A 14,929-nucleotide genomic window follows, 5' to 3' on the forward strand; every position below is an offset into this window, starting at 1 on the left:
GTACAAGTCGATCCAGAGCATCCCAAACATGCTCAATGGTGGTTATGCAGGCCATAGAAGAACTGGGACATTTTTAGCATCCAGAAATTGTGTACAGAGCCTTGCGACTTGGGGCCATGTATTATCATGCTGAAACAGGAGGTGATGAATGGCACAATAATGGGTCTCAGGATGTGGTCATTGTATCTCATTCAAATTTCCATAAATAAAATGCAATTGTGTTTGTTGTCGTCCGTAGCTTATGCCTGCCCATACCATAACCACACCACCACCATGGGGCTCTCTGTTCACACCGTTGACATGAGCAAACCACTTGCCCTCGCGACACAGTACACGCTGTTTGCCATCTGCCCGGTAAGGTTGAAACCTGGATTTATCCGTGAAGAGCACACTTCTCCAGCATGCCAGCGGCCTTCTAAGGTGAGTGTTTAACCACTGAATTTGATTACGACTCCAAACTGCAGTCAAGTCAAGACCCCGGTGAAGACGACGAGCACGCAGATGAGTTTCCCTGAGACTGTTTCTGACAGTTTATGCAGAAAGTCTTCGGTTGTGCAAACCCATAGTTTCATCAGCTGTCCGGGTGGCTGGTCTCAGACGATCCTGCAGGTGAAAAAAATGGATGTGGAGGTCCTGGGCTGGCGTGGTTACACGTGGTCTGCGGTTGTTAGGCCTGTTGGAGGTACTGCCAAATTCTCTAAAACAATGTTGGAGGCGGCTTATGGTAAATAAATTAACATTCAATTATCTGGCAACAGCTCTGGTGGACGTTCCTGCAGTCAGCATACCAATTGCACGCTACCCAAAAAATTGAGACATCTGTGGCAATGTGGTGTGTGAACTCAACTGTGAATGGTCCTGGAGAACCAAGAAAAAGTGTCAAGGGAAGCCAGTTTGGATTTGGCTTCCCTCCTATCACATCACATCGAGAGCAAAACATCATTGACAAAACAACTTGTGTTTGTTTGTGGCTAGCTAGCTAAAATTGACCCTTTCCTAAATTAGCCATGGATGGAGATAGGGGTTTGGACTTGTGTTTTTACTTCATTCTAATACTGGTCAATGATTATAACGGTGATTCTGATCTACCCATAAATTCATACATTGTTGTGCTATGCTGTAGCAAGATTTTTAGCCAGGTAGCCTAGGACAACAAAAAATACAAGTGTATACTGTATGACAGAGTCACAGACCGTTTTGTCAACATGAATGAGAGAATGTCATTGACGTTTCTCTAGAAGTAGATTGAGTCAACATGTTTTTTGCACAAATGTTTCTGGCACAAACGCATGTACACACACACACACACACACACACACACACACACGCACTCGATTGAAATGTAGTTAGAAAAGTTCAGTCAGTAAGGCTGGTCTGAATGGATCGTCATTTCATTCACCTTGTAAACTCTATAACTCACATTGCTTACTTCCTATCTCACTAGTCAGCATAGCAGGTATTTGTATGTTAGTGTTTTTATTGACACCTCATCAGGATAGCTGTAACGGCTCTCGTCGGTGGAAGGAAGAGTGGACCAAAGCGCAGCGTGGAAAGTGTTCATGGTATTTATTTTCAAGAAACACTCAAACAAAAAGAACAAATCCCCAGAAAGCGAACAGTTATGTCAGGCATAGACACTAAACAGAAAATGACACCCCACAAAACCCAAACGGAAAATCTCAACTTATATATGATCCCCAATCAGAGCCAACGATAGACAGCTGCCTTTGATTGGGAACCACACTCTGCAAAACAACAAAGAAATAGAAAACATAGATTTTCCCACCCGAGTCACCCTGACCTAACCAAACATCGAGAATAAATAAGGATCTCTAAGGTCAGGGCGTGACAATAGCCTCACGTCTCTCTTCCTCTTTACCATTAGCAAGCGGGTGGTATGTCCTTCACCTATTTAACTTCCTGCCAATGAGCATGGCACACTAATGCATTTCCACCATACCTACTGATTAACCTATGGGCTCACTCGTGCAATAATCACTTCCCTTTCTGTCAACCAATGGGCATAAATCCAGGGGAGTATGTCAACTCACCCCTTGTGTCTCACTTGATATTTTGGAGCAAAAGTCTTCCAAAGACCTCCCACCTCTCCACCAGCATGTAACCTGGAGACCTGTCATCAGATCCCTCTTCTCCCAGCTGGAGGGTTTCGATGCCAGCTGTCCAGCATAGGGCAATCTGTTATCAGCATCTGGTTCTGTGGAGCATTCCTCTGAGACGAGGCCTACCCCAAAACTACCATATGGTATTCTGTTGTCATTCAGTTAAGCCTGTACTCAATTTAAATCTAATAAAAAAATATTTTAGTCACACCCTGAAAAAAAGAAATCTCTGTGAGTAAAAGGTAGTTATTTAGCTCTTACTGAGACAGAGGTTGATATGCTTTCGAATTTCAAGTAAAAAGTGAATCTCACTCGTACACGTACACGTACAGTACTTGTTGAAAATAGCATCTATTTATTCCAGCCCTTCATGTTTACCACTTCTCCAATAAATCCCCAATAAATCACAGCGGGTTTGGAGTAAGTATGGGTTAAGCATTTGTAATCACGTGTTAGTATGAGTTAGCATGAGTTATCATTAGCGTTTGATAGCCAGGGTGAGTCCGTCACCCACAGTGAGCATGCTCAGATCGATCCTCTGGTCTGTGTGGAGTTTCTTGTTGAGCTTGTCCAGAGCCTGGGAGGTCAGGTCATCAGGAGCAGGGTCCACCACTTTACCACTCCAGAGTACCTGGGGGGAGAAGGTGGGGGGATCAGAGATACAGGTGAGGTGTCCTGTGGTCAGAAGGTCAGAAAGACAGGTCAAGGAAGTGTAATTAGATAGACAGGTGATAAACATGTCAAGGAAAGGTAATTAGATAGACAGGTGATACACAGGTGAAGGAAGAGGATTTCAGATAGACAGATTAGAGGAGTGAAGTGAAGTGGGAGACAGGTGAGGAGAGAGGCTCAGACTGAGGACAGAGGTGATAGGTTTCCCAAAGATTGGAAAGCTGCCGCGGTCATCCCCCTCTTCAAAGGGGGAGACACTCTAGACCCAATCTGCTACAGACCTATATCTATCCTACCCTGCCTTTCTAAGGTCTTCGAAAGCCAAGTCAACAAACACATTACCGACCACTTCGAATCCCACCGTACCTTCTCCGCTATGCAATCTGGTTTCAGAGCTGGTCATGGGTGCACCTCAGCCATGCTCAAGGTCCTAAACGATATCATAACCGCCATCGATAAGAGACATTACTGTGCAGCCGTATTCATCGACCTGGCCAAGGCTTTCGACTCTGTCAATCACCACATTCTTATTGGCAGACTCGACAGCCTTGGTTTCTCAAATGACTGCCTCGCCTGGTTCACCAACTACTTCTCTGATAGAGTCCAGTGTGTCAAATCAGAGGGCCTGTTGTCCAGAACTCTTGCAGTCTCTATGGGGGTGCCACAGGTTTCAATTCTCAGGCCGACTCTCTTCTCTGTATACATCAATGATGTCGCTCTCACTGCTGGTGATTCTCTGATCCACCTCTACGCAGAATTCCCCCTTTGGCCGCCTCTCCTTCCAGTTCTCTACTGCCAATGACCGGAATGAACTGCAAAAATCTCTGAAGCTGGAGACTCTTACCTCACTCACTAGCTTTAAACACCAGCTGTCAGAGCAGTTCACAGATCACTGCACCTGTACATAGCTCATCTGTAATTAGCCCATCCAATCTACCTCATCCACATACTGTATTTATGTATTTATCTTGCTCCTTTGCACCCCAGTATCTCTACTTGCACATTAATCTTCTGTACATCCTACCATTCCAGTGTTTAATTGCTATATTGTAATTACTTCGCCACCATGTTCTATTCTTTTTCTTTTTTTCTTTTTATTTTACCCTTTTTTCTCCCCAATTTCGTGGTATCCAATTGTTAGTAGCTACTATCTTGTCTCATCGCTACAACTCCCGTACGGGCTCGGGAGAGACGAAGGTTGAAAGTCATGCGTCCTCCGATACACAACCCAACCAAGCCGCACTGCTTCTTAACACAGCGCGCATCCAACCCGGAAGCCAGCCGCACCAATGCGCCGGAGGAAACACCGTGCACCTGGCCACCTTGGTTAGCGCACACTGCGCCCAGCTCGCTACAGGTGCGCGATGAGACAAGGACACCCCTACCGACCAAGCCCTCCCTAACCCGGGCGACGCTAGGCCAATTGTGCGTCGCCCCACGGACCTCCCGGTCGCGGCCGGTTACGACAGAGCCTGGGCGCGAACCCAGGGACTCTGATGGCACAGCTGGCGCTGCAGTAGCTGTACCACTGCGCCACCCGGGAGCGCCACCCACTGCGCCACCCAGTAGCTTAACCACTGCGCCACCCGGGAGGCCTATCTTTTCATGCATCTGCATGAGTTAGCTTGTTAGATCAAATTGATTGCATGCTGGCATTATTCAAATCATATTCAAAATCACGACTCGCTTGTAGGAATAAAAGTTTGGGCATAGGCTACTCACATTATCGATGGCAATGATGCCCCCTTGTCTCACAAGCTCAAGAGACTTCTCGTAATATCTGTCATAGTTCCTTTTATCCGCATCGATGAACACAAAGTCATAGGTTCCAGCTTCCCCAGCAGCTATCAACTCATCTAGGACAAACAAAAAATCACATTAAAAGGGATTGAACCGTTTCACAACGGAATCGTGTTTGGGTTCTTTAAAATCAGTCACCTACCCAGTGTTTTTATACACATTTGAAGATGGACAGTAATTTTATCCTCGACTCCGGCCTAGAGAAGAAAAAGGTAGTTAGGTACATGTCTTTCATTGTCAAGGCATCTTTACTGTAAAGTCCATTTAGATGTTTCAATGTTACATTTTGACTTGATTTCGAGTTTAGATTGTTTGAAGCAGACAATACCAACCATTTTCTGTCACAATGGTTGAACTGTGTTGTGTACAGTAGTATTTCTACTGTTGGGGTTTGGAGGGGGGCATTAAGTTCATTGTAGTGCTAGGCTTTGCACCTTTCGTTGACACATTCTTCTGAGCAGACGGCCTCACTACTAGCATTTTGTGAAGTCTGACTGACAGATGTTAGATACAGAATATGCTATATTGAAGCTTTTGGGGAGACAATCAATGTTTCTGAATTCCAACGGGTTGAATGGGTTTAGATGTTGCATTGGGGTTGAATACTGGACAAACAGATCTAATTCCTGTCTAGAGGAATATTGGAGCAAGTAAACTAGCTGAATGATTAGCGGCATGTTGATCTGACCTCTTTAAAGAAAGGTTTAGCAATGTTCACGTATTCGTCGTCTATTTCACATGCTACCACTTGACCACTCTCTGGTACAACCAACGCCATGTTCAGGGTGTTGTACCCTGTGTACATCCCTGGAGAGAGGAAAATATTAATATTAGTCTCTTCTGATATTATAATGAGGGCAGTTCATTCAGAATTAGTGAATGTTGAAAAGATTGGCACAATGAAATATGTTACATATAATATAGTAACATTAAATGTTTTCAGGATTAAGCTTGTTTTATCATTACATACCAATTTCAATGGTTTTGCTGGCATTGATCAGTTTGGCCAGATTTGCCATCAGTTGTGCTTGTTCACTAGCAACCAGCATGATGCTCCATGGGTCCTCAAGGGTTTTCTGCAACATGAAGGAAGGAGGATTTTAATTGTATTTATTTTATTTAACCTTTATTTAACTAGGTAAATCAGTTAAGAACAAATTCAATGATGGCCTATCAAAAGGCAAAAGGCCTCCTGCGGGGACGGGGGATGGGATTAATGTTTTGTTTTGTTTTTATTTTTTTTAAATATAGGACAAAACACACATCACAACAAGAGAGACAACACAACACTGCATAAAGAGAGACCTAAGACAACAACATAGGAAGGCAGCAACACATGACAACACAGCATAGTAGCAAAACAACATGACAACAACATAGTAGCAACACACAACATGGTACAAACATTATTTGGCACAGACAACAGCACAAAGGGCAAGAAGGTAGAGACAACAATACATCACACAAAGCAGCCACAACTGTCAGTAAGAGTGTCCATGATTGAGTCTTTGAATGAAGAGATTGAGATAGAACTGTCTAGTTGAGTGTTTGTTGCAGCTCGTTCCAGTCGCTAGCTGCAGCGAACTGAAAGACGAGTGACCCAGGCATTGTGTGCTTTGGGGACCTTTAACGGAATGTGACTGGCAGAATGGGTGTTGTATGTGGTGGATGAGGGCTGCAGTAGAAGGTTTTATAAATAAGCATCAACCAGTGGGTCTTGCGACGGGTATACAGAGATGACCAGTTTACAGAGGAGTATAGAGTGCAGTGATGTGTCCTATAAGGAGCATTGGTGGCACATCTGATGGCCGAATGGTGAAGAACATCTAGCGAGAGCACCCTTACCTGCCGATCTATAAATCACATCTCCATAATCTAGCCTGGGTAGGATGGCCATCTGAATTAGGGTTAGTTTGGCAGCTTGGGTGAAAGAGGGGCGATCACGATAGAGGAAACAAAGTCTAGATTTAACTTTAGCCTGCAGCTTTGATTTGTGCTGAGAGAAGGACAGTGTACAGTCTTGCCAAACATGACCTTTGTTAAGGAGGTGTTCAGAACAAGGTTAAGGGTTGAGAAAGCTTGTTGGACACTAAGAAAGCTTTGTTATAGAGTGTTTAACACAACATTTGATTTCAAACATATACAAAAAAACATTACTTTTTTATGACATAATCTAATCAAACAATGTAATTACGCTGTATTGCAGCTTCAGCACAGTGTTTGTATAGTACTGTGCTGACCTCTAGTGGTTATAGTAGCCTATTTAACTGTCATGATACTGTAGAAAACCAGAATCTCTCTGTATCTATCTGGTTTGTATGTACAGTACATTCCTGCTTTTCATCTCATTAACACCCTGGTTCTCCCCAGTCTTACAATTCCAACCCTAGCCCTAGTTTCATGTCCTCATCCCGGTTCAACCCTAACACTAGCCTCAACCTCAACCCTAACCCTGGCTCTAACCCAGCCCAGCCTTACCAGTCTGAGTTTGGTCATGACAGGATGTTCTCTCAGTGAGTTGTTCACGACATACTGCAGCACTGGGTTGTTCTTCCCTCCACTGTGGCTCTTACCTGGCAGGGCAGATCCTATTCCTGTGCCTGACCAAAAAAACATCAGTTACAAATTTAGTTTGGCATGGTAACCCATCTAAACATCATTTTGATTGTCAGCCCCAAAGCCATGTTCACAACCATGGCTAATATTGATTACAGCGGGTTCAGGATTTAGCAAGTTAACCTTTGTAAAGAATTCTTTACTGTCAACATCAGGAAAAGAAATTGAAGTGCTTAAAGATGTTACAAAGATGGATATTCTCTGAGTCTGTGCCCTTGTTTGGCATGTAAGGAAAAAACAGAATGGTGTGGGCTTACTGGTTAAAAACAGCTGAATTTGCCAGCTCAGCCAATGAGATGTGCATGAACTTGGATATTCAAATGATCTACCAACTCAGAGTTCCATGTGGGGACAAGCTGCTCTGGCTGCACCTGATGTCCAGCATGCAGACTTGCCTTTGCAGCTTGTGAACCACGTTGTGTGGAGATTCTGTTTTACCACTCTTTCTTGTTGGCTAGCCATCTATCTACGTTTGCAGCGATTGCTAGCTAAGTGTTTCTTAACAGCAAACTACGCTGCTGCACTGCGTGAATTCTAGAACATTGTCTACTCACAGTGATGGCCATAACTTACACACTTCAATGCAAAATGTCATATGTCTATTCACCTGTTAAATACATTCTACTGTATGTTATAAACCAGCTTCCTTTCTGTGCATAGAGCAAAATACTTGAATTAATAGCGTATCTAATTGGCCCAGTTAAATGAGAGATGCGCATGGTAATTGTTTGTAGTCTGTGGCTACTTCGGGAATATGAACCCATCATGGCCGAAAAGGTTTAAGAATTTATTCTGCAATGGTTCTGAAAATATGTATTATGTGTATAAACGCAATATTGTCTACTAGAGAAATGTGAAATTACAGTATTCAGACGAAAACTACAGAAGTAACCTACAACCATCTGTGCCACAGTTAATAAACTGTGCTCTGGATCCGAGCTCTGGATCGGATGGTTTAGAGTAAAATAGCTTGTCTATTTACTACTATGAAGTGGGTGCAATTAAACGAGATATGGGACAAATAGTATACAGTACTTGTTCTAGGTCTATGTGCTAGCAACCTGGTGAGTATGAAACCATCACAGAAACGGTGAGGAATTTATTATGCAATGATCATGTAAATTAAATAAATAATAGCCTATAAAATGTATGCCTATTTCTAATTATTTTAAAATGCAAAGATGAATTAAATAGATTTTCTCTCTACTCACTAACAGCAAATTATTAACCTGTTTATTTTTATGAACAAGCATGTCCAGTATATTTCCCACATGCACAACATACTAATCTACTTGCCTGCTTGCAATGCAAAACTTCAACCACTAGAAAGTGCATACACAGTCTAAAGTTTGCTGGAAGGTGAGCACATTTTCAAGTCAAGTTCAGTTTTTATAAATTCTAACTTTTGTGTGAAAACTGGTACATGCACATTTTGGGGTATATTTTGTATGTAAATGTTTATAAATGAGGCCCCTGAGCCTAGGTCTCCCCCTAGTCAGCAGGTACTGTAGCCTAGTAGTTAGAGCCGAAAGGTTGCTGGATCGAATCCCCGAGCTGACAAGGTAAAAATCTGTCATTCTGCCCCTGAACTAGGCAGTTAACCCACTGTTCCCCGGTAGGCTGTCATTGTAAATAAGAATTTGTTCTCAACTGACTTGCCTAGTTAAATAAAGCTTAAATAAAAACATTTGTCTCCTCTCTAATGGAAAAATTGCACAGCGAGATATTTACCTGTTAGTGCAAGAACAAGCTGAAAGCAGAAATACATCTTGATATCTGGAGCCATTTTGGAAGTGTCTATTCAGCTATATAGAGTGAACACCAAAGAGACATTATTGAAGGAATGTGGGTCTACTATTTAACCAGAGTGGATGGGAAAGTCCACTGGCCTCCATGTGTGTTTGTTTTGAACTATCTTTTAGGGTGAGGGACAAGATATCGACCACTCTGTATGTAGATGTTTCACAAGAACACTTTCCTCACAATGTGTTTTCCAAACACCACCCCATGATGTAAGAGTGGAGTTTCCAAGGTGTCAGCCATAGGGAACCACTGTTTGAGGCTCACTGTATGCAGTAAAGAGGGTCAAATAATACATACAAATACTACATGTGTAACACAGACACTGGGAGTTAGGAAGCAAGTACAGGGGGTGAATTTAATAATAACTAGAACAACACAAAACAAGAGTTTAGCATCTGGACATGAGAAAGATAACTAATACTGCCTGGGGACACAACCAAAGGGAATGACAGATATAGGGGAGGTAATCAGAAGTGATGGAGTCCAGGTGAGTCTCATGAGGCGCAGGTGTGCATAATGATGGTGGCAGGTGTGCATAATAATAAGTAATGAGTGCCAGAGAGGGGGAGCTGGAGTAAACGTGACAAGATGTGACATGCTTTGCCCCCCGGTGGCATAACATTGGGGTTGAGTATGAGCAACACTGTTCAATCAGATTGGGCAGGCAGCCCAATTAAGAATCAGGATCCTTTTTTTCAATTTCCGGCTAAAATACCCAAATCTAACTGCCTGTAGCTCAGGACCTGAAGCAAGGATATGCATATTCTTGATACTATTTTTATTTTATTTTATTTTTATTTCACCTTTATTTAACCAGGTAGGCAAGTTGAGAACAAGTTCTCATTTACAACTGCGACCTGGCCAAGATAAAGCAAAGCAGTTCGACACATGTAACAACACAGTGTTACACATGGAGTAAAACAAACATACAGTCAATAATACAGTAGAAAAATAAGTCTATATACAATGTGAGCAAATGAGGTGAGATAAGGGAGGTAAAGGCAATATATAGGCCATGGTGGCGAAGTAAATATAATATAGCAATTAAAACACTGGAATGGTAGATTTGACAGTAGATGAATGTGCAAAGTAGAAATACTGGGGTGCAAAGGAGCAACATAAATAAAGAATGGAACTGTCTATAGTGCTGAAAATGTATAGCATCAGCCGTAGGCTAGACTGTCTGACAACGCTTGCGTCCTCACCTGTGTTCTCTCTCTCTCCGTCTCTCTTTCTCCCTCATCGTTTTGTCTCAGACAGCATTGACGGATAGGAGATCATTTCACTTCAAAATGTCGGCAGTCTACAATGACACCTCAAAATTAAAAGTCATATGTCTTCAATACATTATCAGGTGTTCAGACTATTGTTTTATCCAAGGGGCTATATATCTTTCTTTGTTTGGTTGATTTTTTAAATATTATAGAAAGGGGTTGCAGAATTTGGTTTGGCTGAATGTGTCTGCCTTGTAATTTAACTGTATATTACTGTATATAAGAGACAGTAATGCAAGTGTAAAATAGTCATGTAAGAATGACCCTAAGCCAAGACATAACTGCTTCCATTTCTCAGTCAAGCAGCACTTTTCAAGGGCATTTCAAACACTTTTCAACCTCATATTCATCATCTCCAGCACCAAACCAGTGAAAATTAGGTTGAAAATGGGTGGAGTTGCCCATTCATCTTGAACCTTTTTACAAATGTCTACATGAGGAAAATGCATGGGTCTGCTTGGCTTGGCGGAGACAGACTGGCTGAAAGGGGTTGGCCTGGATGTGTTCCAGTGATACAGCTTTCATTTACACCTCACAGTATACGGTAGGTTGCTCATAGAAATCAATGATGGATTTCAGTGAATAATGTGAATATGATATCACATGATATTTACTCTCTTAATCAGACATGAACATCTCTATAGAGAGAGATTAGTAAATAGAAAATGTGACTAAACAATGTCTCTGCAAACATATTTTTTATTGTAAAATAGTGTATCATCACTAAAATAAACACTACATTAACTCATGTCACTTGATAGATGTATGTTAGAAAAGGATGCACAGTGATTCACATATTTTAACACATTTCATATTCAACATTTTTATAATTTCGAGGTATTGTAATATGTAACACCTAACTGTCCTCACCCCACCCCCTATACAAACATAAGTGTTGAGAAAGTGCTTTTAGATCAGGTGAAAGTCACTCAGTAGATACACTGACTGTACAAAACATTAGGAACACCTTCCTAATATTGTGTTGCACTCAATTCATCAGTGCATGGACTCTACAAGGTATTAAAAGCATTCCACAGGGATGCTGGCCCAAGTTGATTCCAATGCTTTTGTCACTGTCAAGATTCTGTCAAGTTGTCTGAATCTCCTTTGAGTGGTGGACCATTCGTGATATGCACGGGAAACTGTTGAGCGTGAAAAACCCAACAGCATTGCAGTTCTTGACATACTAAAACCGGTGCTCCTGGTACCTACTACCATACCCCATTGAAAGGCACTTAAACATTTTGTCTTGCCCATTCACCCTCTGAATGGCACACACACAATCCATCTCTCAACTGTCTCAAGGCTTAAACGTCCTGAAAATTTGTGATACATCTCATTTGCATAGAGTTGATCAAGCTGTTGATTGTGACCTGTGGAATGTTGTCCCACTCCTCTTCAATGGCTGTGCGGAGTTGCTGGATATTGGCACAAACTGGAACACGCTGTCGTACAAGTCGATCCAGAGCATCCCAAACATGCTCAATGGTTGGCATGTCTGGTGGGTATGCAGGCCATGGAAGAACTGGACATTTTTAGTTTCCAGAAGTTGTGTACAGATCCTTGCAACATGGGCCGTGCATTATCATGCTGAAACATGAGGTGATGAATGGCATGATATTGTGCCTCAGGATGTCGTCAAGGTATCTCTGTGCATTCAAAATCCCATAAATAAAATACAATTGTGTTTGTTGTCATCCGTAGCTTATGCCTGCCCATACCATAACCACACCACCACCATGGGGCTCTCTGTTCTCACCGATGACATGAGCAAACCACTTGCCCTCGCGACACAGTACACGCTGTTTGCCATCTGCCCGGTACGAATGTAACCTGGATTTATCCATGATTTATCCACTTTCGCAGCATGCCAGCAGCCTTCTAAGGTGAGCATTTAACCACTGAAGTGATTACAACGCCAAACTGCAGTCAGGTCAAGACCCTGGTGAGGACGACCTTTGCCTTCCCGGTGCTAGGGATGCTGAATCAAGTGCATCTACCCCCAACAGCAAAAAAATAAATTTAAAAAAAGAACCGAAGTCTTTATCGTTTGGTTTTTTACAGAATTGTTTGGTGATCGACTAGGAATGCCTTAGAGATCGACCGGTTGGGGACAACTGCTGTACTCGAAATGTATTTAGGAAAGTTCAGTCGGTAAGGCTGGTTTGAATGGATCGGCATTTCATTCACCTTGTAAACTCTATAATTCACATTGCTTGCTTCCTATCTCACTAGTCAGCATAGCAGGTATTTTTATGTTAGTGTATTTATTGACACCTCATCAGGATAGCCTCACGTCTCTCTTCCTCTTTACCATTAGCAAGCGGGTGGAATGTCCTTCACCTATTAACTTCTGCCAATGAGCATGGCACACTAATGCATTTCCACCATGCTTGCTGATTAACCTATGGACTCACTTGTGCAATAATCAGACTGGGACTGGGAACCCTCGTTGCGGGCCCCGGACTGACGAGGCTGGGGAGACCTACTGGAGGCCTGGTCCGTGGAGGAGGCACATGATGAACCAGGCTGGGGAGTCCTACTGGAGGCCTGGTCTGAGGAGGAGGCACAGGATGAACCAGGCTGGGGAGACCTACTGGAGGCCTGGTCTGTGGAGGAGGCACAGGATGAACAAGGCTGGGGAGACCTACTGGAGGCCTGGTCCGTGGAGGAGGCACAGGATGAACCGAGCTGTGGGGGAGCACTGAAGATCTGGTGCGTAGCCTTGACGCCACTCTTCCAGGCTGAATGCCCACTTTAACCAGGCACCTCCAGAGCGCAGGCACAGGTCGAACCGGGCTGTCCATTGAGGATTTTCAATGTGCTTTAAGTTACATTTTGATTTGATTCCGAGTTTAGATGGTTTGAAGCAGACGATACCAACCATTTTCTGTCACAACTGTTGACCTGAGTTGTGTACAGTAGTATTTCTACTGTTGGGGTTTGGAGGGGGGCATTAAGTTCATTGTAGTGCTAGGCTTTGCACCTTTCGTTGACACATTCTTCTGAGCAGACGGCCTCACTACTAGCATTTTGTGAAGTCTGACTGACAGATGTTAGATACAGAATATGCTATATTGAAGCTTTTGGGGAGACAATCAATGTTTCTGAATTCCAACGGGTTGAATGGGTTTAGATGTTGCATTGGGGTTGAATACTGGACAAACAGATCTAATTCCTGTCTAGAGGAATATTGGAGCAAGTAAACTAGCTGAATGATTAGCGGCATGTTGATCTGACCTCTTTAAAGAAAGGTTTAGCAATGTTCACGTATTCGTCGTCTATTTCACATGCTACCACTTGACCACTCTCTGGTACAACCAACGCCATGTTCAGGGTGTTGTACCCTGTGTACATCCCTGGAGAGAGGAAAATATTAATATTAGTCTCTTCTGATATTATAATGAGGGCAGTTCATTCAGAATTAGTGAATGTTGAAAAGATTGGCACAATGAAATATGTTACAAATAATATAGTAACATTAAAAGTTTTTATCATTACATACCAATTTCAATGGTTTTGCTGGCATTGATCAGTTTGGCCAGATTTGCCATCAGTTGTGCTTGTTCACTAGCAACCAGTGTAACCGATGTGAAATGGCTAGCTAGTTAGTGGTGATGCGCGCTAATAGCGTTTCAATCGGTGACGTCACTCGCTCTGAGACCTGAAGTAGTTGTTCCCCTTGCTCTGCAAGGGCAGTGGCTTTTGTGGAGCGAAGGGTAACGATGCTTCGTGGGTGTCAGTTGTCTATGTTTGCAGAGGGTCCCTGGTTCGAGCCCGGCGAGGGGACGGACTAAAGTTAAACTGTTACGTTGATGCTGTTGACCCGGATCACTGGTTGCTGCGGAAAAGGAGAAGGTCAAAAGGGTGGTGAGTGTAACTGATGTGAAATGGCTAGCTAGTTAGCAGTGGTGCGCACTAAGAGCGTTTCAATCGGTGATGTCACTCGCTCTGAGACCTGAAGTTCCTTGCTCTGCAAGGGCCGCGGCTTTTGTGGAGCGATGGGTAACGATGCTTCGTGGGTGAATTTTTATTTTATTTAACCTTTATTTAACCTTTAGGTAAGTCAGTTAAGAACAAATTCAATGACGGCCTATCAAAATGCAAAAGGCCTCCTGCGGGGACTGGGGCAGGGATTCAGTTTTACATATATATTTTTTTAATGTAAGACAAAACACACATCACGACAAGAGAGACAACACAACACTGCATAAAGAGAGACCTAAGAAAACAACATTGGAAGGCAGCAACACATGACAACACAGCATGGTAGCAACACAACATGGTAGCAACACAACATGGTAGCAGCACAAAACATGGTACAAACATTATTGGGCACAGACAACAGCACAAAGGGCAAGAAGTTAGAGACAACAATAGATCAGGCAAAGCGGCCACAACTGTCAGTAAGAGTGTAAGTCTTTATTGAAGACTCATCTCTTCAGTAGGTCCTATGATTGAGCCGCCCTTGCTTTGTCTGCCTGACCGGTTCCCCTCTTTCCACTGGGATTCTCTGCCTCTAACCCTATTACAGGGGCTGAGTCACTGGCTTACTGGTGCTCTTCCATGCCGTCCCTAGGAGGGGTGTGTCACTTGAGTGGGTTGATCTTCCTGTCCGGGTTGGCGCCCCACCTTGGGTTGTGC

The 14,929-nt window shown here is 43.1% G+C and overlaps 1 protein-coding gene across 1 annotated transcript; it reads right to left on the reverse strand.

The window, feature by feature from the left end:
* Positions 1-1,549: 1,549 nt before the first annotated feature.
* LOC110530609 (catechol O-methyltransferase domain-containing protein 1) lies at positions 1,550-9,116 on the reverse strand. The gene is made up of 7 exons (XM_021613824.3): positions 8,940-9,116; positions 7,071-7,192; positions 5,563-5,668; positions 5,281-5,399; positions 4,735-4,789; positions 4,515-4,648; positions 1,550-2,751 (listed from the first exon to the last, which is right to left on the reverse strand). The coding sequence occupies exons 1-7, from the start codon at positions 8,992-8,994 to the stop codon at positions 2,599-2,601; spliced, it is 744 nt and encodes a 247-aa protein (XP_021469499.1). The 5' UTR covers positions 8,995-9,116; the 3' UTR covers positions 1,550-2,598.
* Between the last annotated feature and the right edge of the window lie 5,813 nt (positions 9,117-14,929).

The sequence above is a fragment of the Oncorhynchus mykiss genome, chromosome 1, assembly GCF_057628025.1.
Source record: "Oncorhynchus mykiss isolate SJ-2025 chromosome 1, ASM5762802v1, whole genome shotgun sequence".
In the NCBI taxonomy this organism is placed as follows: Eukaryota; Metazoa; Chordata; class Actinopteri; order Salmoniformes; family Salmonidae; genus Oncorhynchus; species Oncorhynchus mykiss.